Source organism: Galendromus occidentalis, unplaced genomic scaffold (assembly GCF_000255335.2).
Source record: "Galendromus occidentalis unplaced genomic scaffold, Mocc_1.1 scf7180000076870, whole genome shotgun sequence".
Taxonomy (NCBI): Eukaryota; Metazoa; Arthropoda; class Arachnida; order Mesostigmata; family Phytoseiidae; genus Galendromus; species Galendromus occidentalis.
Window position 1 is genome coordinate 265,466 of NW_003804859.1, and position 17,434 is coordinate 282,899.

General features: G+C 52.8%; 1 protein-coding gene across 1 annotated transcript in view; it reads left to right on the forward strand.

Moving 5' to 3' along the window:
• Positions 1 to 1,137: 1,137 nt before the first annotated feature.
• LOC100901530 (uncharacterized) overlaps positions 1,138 to 17,434 on the forward strand; it is a 31,251-nt gene continuing 14,954 nt past the window's right edge. Inside the window, exon 1 of the mRNA XM_029110594.1 lies at positions 1,138 to 1,293. Coding sequence (XP_028966427.1) covers positions 1,138 to 1,293 — 156 coding nt within the window. The remainder of the gene's footprint in view (positions 1,294 to 17,434) is intronic.

A 17,434-nucleotide genomic window follows, 5' to 3' on the forward strand; every position in this document is an offset into this window, starting at 1 on the left:
TCATCCAGTGGAATAAATGCGGGCGCGCTTCGAACCACCGAGAGAGAGATGAAGAAAATCTGTATATGCAGACGAGAGATGAAATCCAATCTTGTGTCGTTGTTCAAGAGCTCGAGAACTCGCGTTTGCGCGTTTATATATTGAAGTTTATTCGTTCATTTGTGGGCTAGGCGGGTTGGCTGGTCGCTATCTGGCACTATCTCGTCGTTGCCTTCGTCTGGAGAATTTTTGTTGTTGCATTGTGTATTCTCCGCGCGACCCCGTGAGGTCCTGAATAGACATTGATTAGCTTTCTGGTTCCCAAGCAGGGGAGTGAGTGAATTCGTAACCCAATCTGGTTCGTATGGGTTCGCTCGGGCAGTCTTTCTCTGGCTGGCAGGCAGCGAGCCTGCCAGCCAGCCAACTAGGGAGCGAGCGAGCTAGCTAGCTAGTTGAATGACGCGCAGACTCCGGCTGGTACTTTGTTAAACGGAAATACCAACAACAATCACCCGATCGTACAATACAAGTCGGCGAGGCGGGCGAGTCTGCCTCCCGAGCGAAGCGAAATAGTCAGCGGCACCGATCGCCGCTCTCGCCCGGTGCAACATCGGTTCGGTCGCTGTCGTTCCGACGAGCGGCTTCGTCGTACCGGCGGCGGCGTCCCATTCGGCGTGGTGCCTCCGCCACGAGCTGGTACCGACTAGCAGGTCGACCGCTCGGCAGCCTCCAAGAAGAAGAAGGGGCTCCTTCCAGCTGGGAAAGGGTATCGTGACGTCACAGCTTCCCTCTCCCGAGTCGAAAGCTCCCTTCGATCACGGACGGGCCGTCGCAAGGCACAGGACCGCTTCAGATCGAATGAAGGCGTGGAGCAGGAGGGCTGACGCTCCGTCTCTCGGATTAAACGAATTGTGTGTGCTCTATGCTGGATTGCTGTCGAAGCTGAATGAGAACTCAGTCAGCACTGACAGTTGTTGTCGTCTGTCAGCAAAATGTGGCACATCGGCCGGCCTAGTGGAAAAGAATATCTAGTGTTTCTGTTCGTTTAGTGCTGGATCGTTGAACTGACAGTCGGTGGTGGTAGTGGTCAGTTGGTCGTCGCTACTGAACTGACACTACTAATCGCTAACAGTGAATTATTTCGCTCGGTGTGGTGATATGGCCGTCAAGTCGAGCTCGATGGTTCTATTCGATCCCGACAACCAAAGGGATGCAAACATGGATACTCAATATAACAGCTCGACTCAGACCAAAGGATATCTTCAGAATTTCTACCACTATCCCGACATCGGAACCACCAAGTTACCGCCGCAGGTGAGATTCTCTCGATTTTCCCCGATCAACTGTCGTCGTCGTCGTCGCCGCTGTCGCTGCACAGTTTGTATTTCGCGCAATGGAAAGGGAACTCCCTCCTCGACAATCACAGCCGTGGTGGCCGCCTGTGCTGCCGCCACCGTTGCTGTTGTTGCCTTTACCGCGACTCCCGCCACTGTCCCTGATGTCAAGACGACCAGGAAGGAGTGAGCGATGAAATCTCCGGAAAAGGGGGCTCTCGATGCGCAGGTAGCTGCTCCAAGAGCGAAAAATCCGAATCACATGGCCGGCTCGGACTCTGATGATGACTCTCCCGGAACGCGTTTCCATGAGAAGGGCGAGCCAAAAAACTGGTTTCGGCCCGAGCGATACGTTTGCCGATACGTTCGAACTCGCCGATGAATCGAGGTAGCGGACGAGGAAGAAGTTTGCCGTATATCACGGTTTCGAATGGTGTCGATTAGAGCACCGTTCACATTCAGACGATCTTCACGTAAGTTGGTCGGTGCGAGTTGTGCTTTTCTACCCGGTCGTGCCGTCGAACTGTACGTGCTGCTCATAATCGGAGAGCATGTGGGCGGCCGAGGGGTACCCATGAAAAGAAAGCACATGTTCGGTCCTTTCGATACTTCTTCCCAATGCCTCGTCGTGATGTTGGCCGCCGCCGTCGAGAGCTGTTTTCGGGTTCACCTGTGTCCACATTCTAGAAATCGCTGTTTGCCTGGTGCCCCTCCGGTCTGAGCTCCGCTCTTTTTTTTCACAACATTTCTCCCACTTTCGGCGGCTCGCTCGATTCGCTAAGCGAGTCAGCCCTCCGTTTGATAGTGAACTACGTTCTATCATCGAACAAATATCGGCTGCGATCGAGACGATTTGTTGCCTGGTCGAGCCCATGATAAGAAACTGCTCGTCGAACGGCCGGCATCGTCGTCACTCTGCCCTGACCGAGAGAAGAAGAAAAATTCGCTGCATCAGAGCGAACGGAAGGAAAGATTCGGGAAGATGAAGTAGACTGCGGGCAAAAAGCACAGAGTTCTGATAAAGCTTAGTATCAGTTGCCGCGGCTGTCACCACACCCAGAGAGTAATTAGAACCAGCAACTTTGGGAGGTCACGCATACAGACTGTATGTGGTATGCCGTTGCTAGTCATCGATCTCTCTGTCTTTGTTCCGTACGCCGCTGCCGCACGCAAACACATACTTATCAGTGAACTGCAACTTCTCGAGTGAGATCAGCCCGAACGAGTGTCGGTGCCTTCGTTTCTCCAACGGGGATCCCTTACTTCCGCATGGACTCGCTGGTCTCAGGACCTTCCAGGCAGCGAACCCCGAGACTGAATCCGCCCAGAGAGCTTGTTCCGTAAGTCGCGACCGTTCGACCGGTCACCAAAACGGACGGGGAGGTTCATTCAATCATTACAGCCTTGGAAAAGGGAAGGAGGGGAAAAAACGACACGGTAGCCCGGTAGAGGGTTCAAGCACGTCGAATTGGGTTGAGGAGAGCTACGGTGTAATGTGCGCTTATGGCTCCCATAAGGGCCATATGTGAACGACTCTTGATGCGCTTCTGCCCCGCTCTAGGTTCGTCGAGATTTTTCTCGGCGTGGTCGGAACAAGTACGAGATGTACAAGTGTGGAAACAGAGAAATCAGCGCTTGAGCGATAGGAGTGTGAGTCACGCTCATGTCAGATCCTATGTTTGCTCGATGCCAGTTCACCGCCAGCGCGCTCATTGAAAAGATCGCTCCTGAGGCTCGGGAGAATTTCTCCAAGAGATAAGTTATCCGATAGCCTCTCGAGTGAGTGTTTGACCACTTTGCGCGGCGGGCTAGGGACAGAGATTACGACCGACCAACCGACCGACGGCGGAGCGACGATGCTTTGTTAGTGGCTGGCATGAGTCAGCAGCAGACACTTCAAACCATTCGAGTTTATGGAGCAAATCGTTGATTTTTCGCTGAGGGTTCCGAATCTCTGTCAGTTTGCTTCGTCTGCCCCTGACCTCTTCGCTCCTTCTCGCTCCGGAAACCGGGGTCGGCGGTACCTACATGGATTCTCGCTCCATGTTTCGATACGCAACTCTCCGCGCAAGCTGGCCGGCTGCGAGGAATTTCCAATACTTGATCTTCTTCCTCCAATAGTTGGCCGAGGCTTCGGGAGTGCGTTTGAGCAACTGAGTCCCCTGGAACCCGGAGGGGTAGACGGCCAGTCCGCTGCTGGAGACCGACCGAGAGGTACACAGATACCGTCTGGCATTCTATATCTGCGTAGGTTGCCACACAATTTAAAATTCACCCCTACACACTGAATCTGTGGAGCGTAAAATTCGATTGTATAGTCCATACAGCGGGGGACTATTGGGTTCCATGGGGTGGGCGAACAAACGAGAGGGAAAAAGAATGAGCTAGTTATAGCGTGAAATTGCTCCTGCCACCAGACACGCGAATCGGATAGTGCGTGTCTAGGAATACCTGTATCCTGAGCTCGAGTGATGCATAGGTCGAGCGACCGGGAGAAGCAGCCCTCTCGACACGAACGATCGGAACGAGTCATTGGAGCCCGAAGTCGCGGTGGATCGACTGAACTCCGGGTTGAGTCGTTGGACGAGACGACGCGCATCGAATGCACGATCGAAGCCAAGAGGAGATCTCTCAATATAATATATACCCGTAAAGCGCTTTTGCTTAATTTCCTCTCAGTCGCCGCCGCCTCTACGGCTGCAGCCATTGTCAAGTGAATGAAGGGAAAACTGGCTCAAGCGGTCAGGGTAGCGTTTTATTGATCGTCTCTCTCGGCGTGCTCTTTTGTGTGCTGCTAAGCTTGCTTGTTCGTCACTCGAAGAAGAAGACAATACCTAAATGACTACGCTGTGCCTTTTTCTCTCTCTATTTTCTCGTTCTTCCCCGCTCGATATACCCCGCTTCGTCAGTCAGTTAGGCCGTGACTGAATGACGAGGCGAACATTCGGCGGAATCGTTGAACTTTCGTTTGTTCTCGGTTTTTCAAGAGAAAAATTAGCCAGACAATCCTCCTCGTCTCCCATATCCTCCGCCAATTATAAGAGTCGCGAGAGGGTTCGCGGTCGACAGGAGGGAACTTGGTCGAGTTTCGAGAACTGTTCATTGCTCTGCCTTTTTTCATCGATTTTTCCGGAGAAGCGTGATCGGTGCTTGGCCCCACGGATTAATTCGGCTGGAGCTGCGAATGTTAAAGCTGCAATTGAATTTCGGCTTCACCTTGGCTTGTCCAGTTTTCTATTTGTGTGCATTCATGGCAAAACCATGCTCGTCGCCTGCGTGGCCAATGTGATCGCTGTTGCGTGCGTTCATTTCTTTCCTCAATTTGGTTTTGTGCGTGCTTCTACCGTCGACTATCCAGACAGTCGACCGGCAGACCAGTCAGTCACCCGCCTGATGTTGGCGTGGTCGAGCAGCTATTGAACGTGCGGTAATGTCCTCTTTGTTTTGACAAAGTCGCCGTACGCGCACTTACACGCATATATTCTTGTGCTGTTCTTTTGTTTCATGATGTTGAACGAAGCTATGATTTCACGAAATTTCAATACGAACATGATCCCATCCCTCGTCGCTCTTTGGTAATACTAGGCTCGCGTCTTACTTCGGACGCGATGATCCATTTGTTGTTCGTCTCATTGTGAGCTAGTGCATAATCATCAGGGGGGGTGACCGACGAAACCGGACGTCAAAAGCAGAGAAGACAGAAGAAAAACTCCACTGAAACTCGCTGAAGCTGCGGCAGGAATCTCACCGAGTGAGAGATGGATCCTGAATTGAATAAATATACGTTTATTCAGAAGAGGCCGATTTTCGATTCGAGGTGGAGAGTTTCCGGGAATTCTATGCGGTCGCAAAGCAGAAAACTTCGTCGCCGTTCCGAAGTTTGACGGGTTCTCACGATTTCGTTTAGCAGAGGAGTGAGCCATGTCGCGGCCCAAGGTGGAAGCTCGAGCAGAAAGCAACGGCGAGAGCAGCGAATTTCGAATGTACTAGGAATGTCGTCGCTACGCCTCAAGGTGATGATGGTGGATCTCAAGCTGCCGGCCTAGCCGACTTCGCTCACAGCCAGGCTGGCTATTCGCTTGGTTGGTTGGCTGGCTGGCTGAGTGGAGGGATGGTGGTTCGGTCGCTCGCCTCGAGAGGACAGATTTGAAATGCAGATTTCCTTCGCGGATTTGTGCTCCTCTCGCCGACCAAACGAGGAGCCGGCGACGAAAACCTGAAGTCCGAATGAATTTAGCGGCACCTTGAAGGGCTGCGGCGATGCTGGCTCCTGACTCTTTGCCGGCTGCCGGGTCGACTGCCGGGACGGTCTGTCGATGCGATAGCTGTCAGCAGCGTTTTGCTGCTTTCGCTCTTAACCCCAATACACGGCGATATGGCGAACGCTCAAGCGGGTCGCGTGTGGAGGGCGATTTTAATTGGGCTAGGTACATCCTTCGGCGGCAATAAATCCAGCGAGGAACGAGATTAACTCCTGCGCCAAGGAAACCACACCAGGGAAACTCAGCTACCGAGGCACGTCGCTCTGTTTCATCGTTCCATGGGCGCTCTCGGAGCGGAGTCCCGTCATTAGGAGCCGTACCTGGCGAATATTCTACTCGTCTTTAGGAAGCGCCCATGCAATAGTAGACTGACGGTGATCGAGCGAGCCAGCGAGCGAGCGGCGAAACCATGTTCGCGAACCAGCGTCGGTTCAGAAAAACGATCTCTCTCCTTTCTTCTTTTTCGGGGATTTTTCGGAATCAGAACATGTGTGCGAGTCTTCGCCGAGCCGGCAGGCGATTTCCAGGCTTGACCCCCGACGAGAGAGCGAGAAGAAGCAATCAAGGAACACGACTTTATGCGGCCATAAACACGTTTGTCACGGTGTCATTGGAAACCTCTCGATTTGTCCCAGCACCAACAGTTGTTGCTGTCGGCAGCGACACCATCAGAACCGGCGCCAGAAGCGCCGTTATCGGGTTTTACGGCGCGGCAGAAGAGACCCGAGGGGAATAGGCGGAGAAGTTTCTCTTTCTCCCTCCTCTGAATTAATTTCTCTCCCTTCGTCATTCGAATTCTCATGCATGATAGACAAGGAGACATCTAGGGTCGTCGTCGATTGATGCAGCAGACCACACAAGGGGCATGAACGCTAACATCCGTTAGGTTTCGTGTCGACGAATTCATGCGGGCGTTCAGAGTGTCTGTCCTGGGTCTGCGGCGTGTCCGTCAGCGGTCGCTCTATCCGTCTGTCGTTTCTCCTTCTGAAAGCGTGAGATCTTTCAACTCTTCTTTTCTATTTCGTTTGCGGGAACCGCTAACAATTTACTACGGAGGCATGGGCAAACAGTCCGAAACAAAGAAACCCGTATCCCAGCTAACGACCGACGATCCGTCGACCGACCACGCGATCACGCTTTAATACGTAGTATCGCCGATAGCTGGCAACAGTTGAGCAGACGCTTGGCTGGCGGTCCCGAGCCGATGGCCACCTGATCTATTATACCTTCATCAGCCCATAGGTCAACGCCGAATGCTCGGAGCGAATACCGCAGTATGAACGGCGAAAGGTTAACGCAGCGAAAATATCCAAGGCAGCAAGACTTCATGTGAGAGTGAGTCATGTGCATTCTCGAGACGTGCTTGAGATTGGGTTTTCCTCCCCCCTGGATTTTTATACCACTCTTCGCGGTTCTAAACGATACGAGGTACGGAAATCGTACCAGATTGTCCTGGAATCGCGCCATGGCGTCATTCTGGAACGGAATAAAAACAAAGACCTCACTCTGGAAGAAAAATGGTCCGGGAACAAGCGTTTTTACACCTCAACTGGGAATAACGCTGGCTCCGAACGACTGCGGAACTAGCCGGATCTGGTTAGTGGATCCTTGTTCGAGCGTTTTGCCGTCTGGCGTGTTTCCTTTTTTGATTATTTTTTTTATTGCAAATCATTCTAGGAGCAGGGAAACGACGCTAGCGGATGAACGAGTGGCTTATTTTTGTAATTTTCTGGTGCATTGGCTCAATATAACAACAGATCAAGAGAGATTGAAGAACACACAGTGGCATTGAGGACCACGACACCGACGCGCTCATACAAAGGAAAACAATTTTTGCTTCTGAGCATCTCCTCTTCAGTCAGTCAGTTTATTCTCTGAGCGATCCGAAGTCATCTTCTGCTCCCGTCCGCCTCCGTGAGCGTGGTGTGTCAACTGATTTTTTAGAAGAGTTCCTCCTTTCGGCCTGGGGTACCTAGCTGCCTAGCTTTGGCTCTGCTGGCTGGCGTCCGATCCTGAGTCCGATCGCTCGACGCGGTTTCTGCCGATCTTCGTCGCGTAGGTAATTTGAGACGCAGGGGCGGCCGACGTCCGACCGAACAGCTGCTGTCAAAACTCAACGATATCTTAACAGAAGCAACGACAACAAAGGACAAGCTATCGAAACGAGCTGAAAAAATCGGAGAAAAAACGGACGCACACAAAGCGAACTGACTGACTGATTGAGCGAGCGAGCGAGCGAGGTTTTCAGTAGTGCCAGCGCGTTCATGTCCATGCCATCTGACCATGCAGCGGCAGACATGCTTTTTCTACTTCTCAGCTCGACGAATCCGTCACCGGAACGGAGACCTCCGCGAAGATCGTGACATCCTGTGTTTTGATGAAAAGGGTTCTCGAGTTCTGTATGATCCTCAGGGAAGCGTGACCCGGTCAGTCGCACCTTCCACGCAGTTCTCTCGATTTCTGAGCTAATAAAGCAATTATTACTCGCCCGATCTCGACCAACGAATGAAACCCTGAGTTCACAAGTTTCCACGACGGTCCTATGACGAATTTTAGGTCTCCCCGCCCTGCGAGAAGTTCGAGAAATCTGGTGAATTCCTGTCGATCCTCCGGCGGTGATTTGCCACCGCTACGGGACGTCGAGACCGAAACTGGTCGTTTTCGAAGTTAATGAGAAACTGAATGGAGCGAGAAAGGGAGGAGGCTACAAAGTTGTCGATCGAACAAATTGATCTATAGTCGAAATAACGAAGAAGAAAAAGACGAACGTGCGAGAAAAACAGAGAGGAGAACCCGGTTTGTTGTTTATAGGGCCTCTACCGATCAGACCGAAAAAAGGTTCAAAGTAACGAAGGAACACAGTGCACCTCCTTTGCTTCGGCTGAGGCACCAGCTTATCTCAAACAATCCGTCTGAAATTCCTCGTTGGCTAAATTACTAGAACTTCAACAAGCGAGTGAATAAGTCTGTGAATGAACGTCGGAGAGGAAAAAAAGGAGGGAAAAGAACCAAGGGACTCTTTGTCAGGAGCAGAAGAACGAGTAGATGTAGAAAGAAGCATCGACGACGGAGGCGATTCTTCCTTCCGAAGAGCGATTCGAATACGAGCGGGTCTTCTTCCGCACCGAGCCAAGCTAATCGCTTCTCGACTCGTAGACGATTTTCCATTTTCTGCTCCATAGTCAGCAGTTGAGAAGGTCAAGACATGATATTACTTCATAGATCACCACCGTTAGCTTCGTCTTCCTTCATCTTCGAACACTGACTTGCGGTGACTTCGCTTGATTACCTTGCGGACGAGTGCTCGCAATTGGCTTCTTCCGTAGAAGTAAATGAATTCCGGATACGCGTCGTCTTCGGTGCGACTCAAGAATCGCAGTGGAGCAGCAACTTCGAAGCTCTCTGAGGATTTCCAACCGGATTGCGAAAAGGTGCCGCCTGCCTGCTTGAAGCCGTAGAACACCACGGTCTCTCGTCAGGCTCCAGGGAACCGGGTCGAGTGAGCTAACGGCATCGAGCCAAGGATACGAGCTTGAGATGGATCCAACGTCTGGAATGTGTCTGTCCGTGCGGTCGTGATCTGAGCGTTCGGCGGCATCGGACGAAAGATCGTGAGATATTGTAGCATGTAGGCAGATACGAGAAGAGCAAGAACTTTGGGGCTCCGCTCGAGCACGCAGAGTATCGCGAGACGTGACGTTCCAACACAATGATGACCACTTCCAGTGCTGGGCTAGCCTCTCGTCCATCCATCCGAGCATTCGTCCGTCCGCTCAGCAATGCAGCCGACGGTATCTATCTAGTGAACAGGCTCGTAAGCTATTCTCCCGGCTGTTCATATTTGTGTCTCCATTCATTTGTGTGATCTCCCAGCGGTGATTGTGTTGGTTCGCCGATTTGCATTCTGGGACGGCAGCAACGACAGCGTCGACCAGAGCCGTCAGATGCATTCGACTCTCACACAGAAGCGCATGTGGTACTCACTCGGAAACAAACCGACAGACGCTAAAAGAAGAAACAAACAAACATTTGGATTAGATTAGATCTTTTTTTTCTCTAGAATATAATTCGCCATCTTGTGCATATTAGACGGATGGACGAACGCTGGGACGCCTCACTGGTCCGATAGCCGTCTTCGAGTACGGCTCGACTCGACAAATTACGGGAACAGGTTTCAGCGATCTTGACGCTCCGGTATCGTTCGGAGAACTTGAGTTCCTGTCTGACATGGGAACGATCCGTTTCCAGCGACTCTGACCTCAACGTAATCGCTGACTGAATTAATTCGATTTGAGTAAACGTTTCCAATTGGAGGTACCGCCCCGATTAGAGAATCTCTTCCCGATGCTTCTCGGCGAAGTGATTTATTTCGTCGTTGGCTGTGGCATCTGTCCCGTGTGCATCTAGTTGTGGATCCCAAAGAATCGACCATAGCAGCGGAGAAAAAAAAGAAGAAAAAACCATTACGCCATGCTACATTGCGGCCGCTTGGTCGTCTGAAGTCGCTTTGAAGACCACGTCATGTCGACGTTGGCGGCACCGCTCTGTGAGAGTCTATCTGTCCGTGTGTATTTTTGTGTGTGAGTCCGTCTGTCTGTTTCTGTGTGTGCTTTATGATGAACATTGTCGTCCATCTGAGTTCCGTCCGGTTCCAAGAGCGCAAAGTACTCTTCGTGACTCACTCACTGGATCCGAAAGCTCACTTGTGACATTCAATGTTCCTCTTCTGCCGGCGCTCATCAATCCGTTCGCCGCTCTCCTTTCGTAGCGAATACGCGCTCCTAACGCCATAGGAGTCGTCGACTCAGTCTTGGTCCGGAAAACGAATCCTTCCTTTGTCGATCACTTCCCTGCCCGACCGCGAGAACGCACACCCAGATGCACTTGGAAACAGACGTAGCGGGCGCGTCGCCTAATTCGAGAATTGTCTTAGAAACCAAACCCTCCCGCAGTTTCCGGATACCAGAAGTCGTATTTCTGGCGTGACCGAATACCCTCAAGGGAAACGAGCGGGCATTCAAGTTTTTGAATGTCCGCTCACACCCTCTCGTTCGCTCTGAAGAACGATCACACCGCTCGGAACTCCCTCATTTTCTTTTCTCCTCGATTCATTACTCATTCAGTTTTGGAGCCGGAGGAAAAAAGATAATGCCTAATTGATCACTCAAACACCGAATATTATCTCGATTCGAAAGTGGTGTGGGGAAATCGAAAGGATGGTACTAACTCCTCGTTCTCTTTCCGTTTTCAGGTGAGCATCAAAAAATTCAGTTTAGGGCCACGGAGCGTTCTCGATTTGTTGTTGTCGACGTCGAAAATAGGCAAGAAAAAGCAACGAACCAAAGAGCGGCGCAAAACCGTCAACTCGGGCCGCATGGTGAGCGCTATCCATCTTGTGATTTGTTCTGTCCCAGCTGCAAACGAGTCAGGCAACAACCGGCCGGCCAGCCAGCCAGCCAACAGACAACGCCAGAAAGAAGTGTATAGAACCGATGGCGACAGCGGCCGAGCCACCGTCGCCACCGTTGTCGTAGACGTCGTCGAGCCAAATCGACTGTGAAATAGCGCTAGGCAGAAGTTACGTGTAGGACGAGAGCGGACCGACATCTGAACGAGCCGCGAATAGCCAGCGCGAGGGGTTCAGCACCGGCAAAGCCCTGGCTCTCGTGGCGACACGGCGGCCGCGTCGACACATTCGACGGGAAGGTCGCTCGCGAGGGGCTTCGGAGCACCGACTCCCCCTCCGTGATCACTGCCGTTTCCGCGGTGATGTTCGCTCCCGACTTCTGCCCGGGTTCCGGCTGTCGCTCGGAGGAACGGGCGAGCGAGCGGGCGGGCCCGTGGCTCAAACGCAGGTCCCGTCGATGTAAGTCGGAACGGTCCGTCTAACCACAATTGTTCGCTTTGTTTTCATCGAGCAGGAAGAGAATAATGGTTGGCTTTGAATGGGGAATTACGTGGTCGCGAATTTCGATTCTCTTCTCACGCTAGCCGGAGCATTGTGACAATACCGCAGTTCCACCTCCCTTACTAGCTTCCTCCAGCCGCAACCACCGCCATTTGAACCTCAAACCATCCCTCGATTCATCTGTGAAGCACAAGAAGTCCAGCATCAACTGCGACGATCGGGTACCCTTCGCCTTTGGTCGCTCTTCGGGTTCGCGGTCCAACTTGCCGGCGGGTTTCGGCAAAAGGGTCGCTGGAAAGAGAGCATCGGCCCCGAGTTTCGAGTTACACGCGGGACGTCGAGCGAGGTCTCGATGACCGCGCTCTCCCCCATCGCGGAGCTCCTCGATGATGTGCTTCGAGCTTTTCAATTTTCGCGTGGCCGTCCCTCTCGGCTAATCCGGGAGACGACTCAACGTCGACGACGGGGCAAATTTGTATCCGCAGCTGGGACGGCCACGAAGACGACGACGACTCGTCCGAGTAACAGCCGTGCACCCGATAAGAACGGTGTTGTTACATTAGGACCGAGGCGTTCTGTTGACTAGGAGCTTCTGATAACGGAGAAGTAAACGAAAAAAAACAAAGAGCTGGAACGTCTTCTTTTCCTCGAAGACCCACAGAAGCTCACAGATGTGCGTGAGTGGCCTCTTTCAGCGGTTTCAAAACGTTCTCAGAGCGAACCTGTGCAACGACTCCCCATCGAGGCTGTATGAGCTCCGTTCTATCGGATTCCCACACGTTTGCGAGTTTTCCCGTCGAATGGAATTACAACGGCATCCCGATTTCCATGATGCCTCGAAGTTTCGGCTTCCTTCCGGTTATTACCTACCTACCTCCCAGCCTACCTCTGTTCTACGACCTTCTCGTCCGCTCTCAGGAGTCTATCTCTCCGGAGGACGACTGGAACGAGCTCGCTGTGGCAGCAGAGAGCTTTAATTAAAAAAGGATTCCACGTGGCCGCACACTCCTCTGTTCGGTTTGCGGAAAGCGAATTAAAAATGGACGGGCCGTCCTTGCCCGAGCCGCAACTGCTGCAGACCTTGCATACGTCCCGGGTTCTCTGCACGCTTCGGAAACTTCTCTTCATTTTTCCGCTGCTGCTTCTGCTCGCTTCCGCTGACGTGTGTACACCGGGCGACACGATGACGAAGAAGCGGGGCCCGAGCGGCAGTTGGAGCGATTCCGTCGTGACGGAACAGGCTCTGCCCGGGTCCTGACCAAAAATTACGGCCGGAGGAGGACCGAGATGGGCGGTGGCAGGCAACATGTTGCTCAACAATCTTGTTTTCTGTCCCTCCTCGATTAGTGCGAGAACCCCGAGCCGAGGAGGGTTTGCAACTCGACGGAACGGTGAAGGACGCTTCAAAGGCATTTGCAGCCGAAAGCGCTCTGCCCGTGACAGTCATTTGCGTCTGAATCACACTCGGTTGCGCTGAAAGGAAGCGAGGAGCCCGAGCATCAGAGAAATTCCTCCGAGATGATATGATGGGGTTCTCTGTGTTCCGGGTGCTCGACCGTATTCCTCCTTTTATTTACCGTGTCCCCCGGTCTCATCTCGGACGGCTAACGGAACGTCGACATGTACCTATGTAAATAAGTCCTGCAAACGACGTTTAAAAGGCTCCCCTCACTTCATCATTCGGAGCCAGTTCGTTCCTTGCCCATGATGAATCTTGAACAGACGGATGGAATGGCGGTCGACAAATGGAAGTCCCGTCGCCATTATCTTAGACCAGGACACAACGACTGGCATCACGGCCACCGCACTATCATCTCCAGCTTTCGGCACTCGGTTCAAGTTGAGTGCCTCCTCCGTCTTCTTTCGTTCGGTCTCGTCCCGTTTTCGACGGGGGCTTCGTATCTGAACGAGAACTGTTCAGAGAGGAATCCGATGCGCTGGAAGTGGAAAACAGTCTTCTGTTCTATCTTCCCTCTTATCGGCGCGCCATTCCTCCCCAGGAGTGGAGAGTGAATCGAACAGACCAAGTTTGATGGACAGATAAATAGACAATCGTCGCTTGGCGCGCTGGTAGGCTCTTGTATCGGTGCAGGTGGATCTGCACCTCCAGCCATACCTTCCGGACTGGCACTGCCATTTGGCTACAAAGAGCCCAAAGATAGCAAAAGCGACCTGTAAAGGGAAACGCCGCTGGTCAAGATCTGTTCCTGCTTGTTCCCGCCGCCGCTGCTACTGCTGTTGGAGCTCTGCGGCGGCCGCATTCCACTGGTAGATATCGAGACGATAGCTCGCGGGGGGTCTGGTTGCTCAGTCAGACAATTACCCATCCGACCATACAACCAACAGCCATCCAGTTCCCGTCCAGTTCCTTCCGTCGGAACTCTCCCCCCAGACTCCCACCCTGGCCCGGTACTCCCACCAGGCTGTGTAGTAGGGGGGAAGGGGGGCAGGAGGGCGCTCCTTCGGGTTTCGCGTTGAGCTCTCTTCCCTCTCTGCGTGTCCTTCTCTCCCCCGATCCTCCATGGAGCCCCCGTCATTCCTGACGCCGCGCCGCTGGCGTTGCCCCGTCCCGTGCAACCGCAGGCATCTGGTTTTCCTTGACTTCGGTTCTCGGGATGTGGACTGCAGTGCATTAGGAGATTGGTTTGAACGCCGCCGGGAGGGCATATCAGGTTGTTGTTGCCGTCCTCCTCCTTCTTTTTTTTTTTCTGAAGTAGCTCAAGAAGTAACTTAACAAATTACAGAGCCGCCGCCGTCGCCGCCGCAGTCGGCAGAACAAGAGCAGCGGCGGCGCAGCAATTAGCTGAGAGGAGTTGAGTCGTGCGACGAACAGCGAAGGATTCAAGCGTTTTCTCGGCTAGGTTGTTTGCTATCACGCCGAGATCAGCATCGGCGCACACAAAACGGAACCAAGACGAGGGGTTGGAGGGAGGAGAGCGTCCTAAGGAAGGATGTCCTCAATTTGACGGCTCATCTCCGACGCGATAGTAGCGCCTCCGGAATGACTCATCTCTAGACGAACTTTGAAGAGTTTGATCTGAGAAAAGCCTCCTCGTCCTTCTTCTTTCCTTGTTGTCCCCCTTTCGCTATCCATGGCTGTCTTTCTATTGTCCTCTTGGGAGCGAGTATCGGGGGCGTTCCGAAGGAGAGAGAAAAAATAGGAAAAATCCTCGGAAGGAGTAGCGCGACGACAGAGAGAGCACAGCAACTCTAACAAGTACACTGCGAATGATTTGTAAGGACACTTTGAATGCCTCCTTCTCCTCCATTGGCTGGATTTGCGGTCGCTTTCTCAAAAGCGACTCCTCCGTCGGCGACCGCGCGGAGGACAACCCAGATTCGAAATAGGGATGAAGCGCAGAGCGACGACGACAGGACGTCGGTTGGGTCGCCTCGGCGGGTTACTTCGGCCGACTTGCTGGCAGCCTGGTACGGGCATCGCTTGAGACCGAACGGGCAAATATTTTCCGCTCCATTACACACTTTCGTTGAGCGCAAACAACCAATGTTGTTCAACGCTGTCTCTATTCAGCTTGGCAAGCCACCCATTCACTCATTCATTCATCGACCGGCGAACTTTGAGGAGGCATTCGTTGTGCTCGATGAACGAGCCATCGGTAATGTACGGTGCACGATGGATGGCTGACTGACTCCACCGGGTCCCCCAATCGTCAATCATCGAACGGTCGTACGCATGATTGACTGATCGATTGATCCATTTATTCATCGTATTGCCAATGCACCGCTCGGCTGAATGGTCAGAGTTCTGATTCATGGTGCGACGCTCCGCCGACGCGACGTCCATCTTGCCGTTGTGTTCTAGTGGGGAGGAATCTTTTGCGGGAATTAAGTTGATTATCGCCCCGGTGTTTGCTCGCACGCAGGCAGCTTTCTGCTGACGCCATGCAAGTGCGACGCAAACAATCGTGAAGGTCACTAATCACAGCCCTCTTCAGATAACGCGGATGACAAATAGAGTCGCGGCTCGACTTCCCGCGCTCCCTCTGACCGGCTTGCGGGAGAGACGGAACGACTTGACTGGAAACTTTCGAAGTGCACAGGGCTATCTCCGCAGCGACGAACGCAACATTATCTACCAGGACAAGTTGCCACTACTGTTGCTCCGGCCATTATTGCGATTAAGTCCAGCCCACTGTTTAGCAGTTCGTCTGGGGTTCAAATGCAGTTAGTTGAGTTGTGGGAAGGCCCCGTAATTGGCAGATATTCGCTAGGAGTTAGAATCGTCCTGGATCGTTCGACGACTCTGAGAATCGACGGTGATAATTGTTAGTCGTGCGGTTGTCGCTCAGTCTCGCTTCAAAATAATTGTGGTCTGCGCTGAACGACGACGATTTTTGCGAAGAAAAAAAAGAGATGTGGCGCCATTACCGCTGCGGCGGCTGCAGTCTGAAAAATAGCGATAATACGTATGGCGAACCATCGCTGCTTGCGGACCATATGTCGTGAAACCGCGCCAAATTCGAAACCGGTGTTGATTCCGGTACCGTTTCTCAGACGGTGGGAAGTCGGCATGTGGTTTTCCGTCTCAGTTCCGTGGTTCTCGCTGCCTGCGCCGAACATGTGGCTCTACTTGGACCCTGTTGAACCTTTTCTGTTCCGAAAGACTTTGCTGCCCCCGACCCAGTCTCTTTTACCAAACTCGCTCGCCCGGCTGGCTGGGTCGACGTCGGTCGGTCTTTCGCTTGGTCGGTCCGTCGTTCTGTCGCCAGGGCCGAACAGTTAAGGTGTTGTCAACACAACGGTTTGTGTGTGTCGGTCCTTCGTTCGTTTTGCAGCTAACAAGCTTATGGACTCACGTTCTTGGGCTCAAAGCTTGTTTCCCGGCTTGCGCCCGTTTTCCCCCAGTAATAAACTATCCTCCCAGCGAGACATCGAGCCTCTACCACTCAGCTCGATGGCGGCGGCGGCCGCAGCAGCAGCAGCATGGCGTTATGTAAATTTAGGTCCCAAGAGATTCTCGGTCCTCATTCACCCAGTCAGTGGTAGCTTGCTGGTTTTCTCTGGGGCTGCGTCATCTGATTAAAAACCCTACAAAAAAAAAGCGGAAAATGCTTCGCCTTGCTCCTCGATACACATGCATATAAGGGACATGAAACGCTCAGACTGAGCTCGCGAGTGACAAGAGTCGAAAAGCTTCGGTGACGATTCTGGTCATAAACTTTTCAAGAAGTCAAGGAGAAAAGACTTTTCGAACAACAACTTTTTGACCCGTGCCCGAACTCGAACGTTCAGGAACGTAGACAGGCGGGCGAGCGGACAGGCTGGCGGCGGATGCGACGCGTAGATCCAAGATTTTTTCAAGTTCAGTTTTCTGAACAAGAACAACGAGCGCGTTGCCTTTTCCGCCTCGATTCTCCCTCTTCACGAATACCACGCGAATCTCTAGTAACGTCGTTGCTCCGTGGAAGTACGGCGAAGACGGCGATGGGTGTTAGCAGCGGCACTGACTTCAGCCTCGGAAATTTTACGACGTTTCCTCGTATAGTCGTATCTTCTGGTATTCGGCGCTCAATCCGTCCGTCCGTCCGTCCGGTGGAGCGGGTGAGCGAGCGTCCTCATCGACGTCGTCGCTTTTTTTCTTTACCGTTTGTTCCATTCGTTCAGCAGCGATTCGTTCGACGCAGTTCGACAGAAATATGAACGTTTTAGTGAAAGGTTTACGGCTTCGTGAAGGGGAGCGGCTGGTCTCGCTCGGAGTCTGCTTACGATGTGTGCGCCAGCAGTCGTCATCGATTCATGGTCTGTCCATGACTGTCTGCGTGCCATCCAGGATCCTCCCGGAGAGAACTGGAACGAGGCAACGAGACGGACATGACCGAGGAGCTCCCGGTCATGCTACGGATATCGTGACGATGACAGTGACGACATTCGCGTGGCACGTCAAGTACTCCCAGGAAGCTTTGCCGTCGGAATTCTTTGACGTGCGCGTG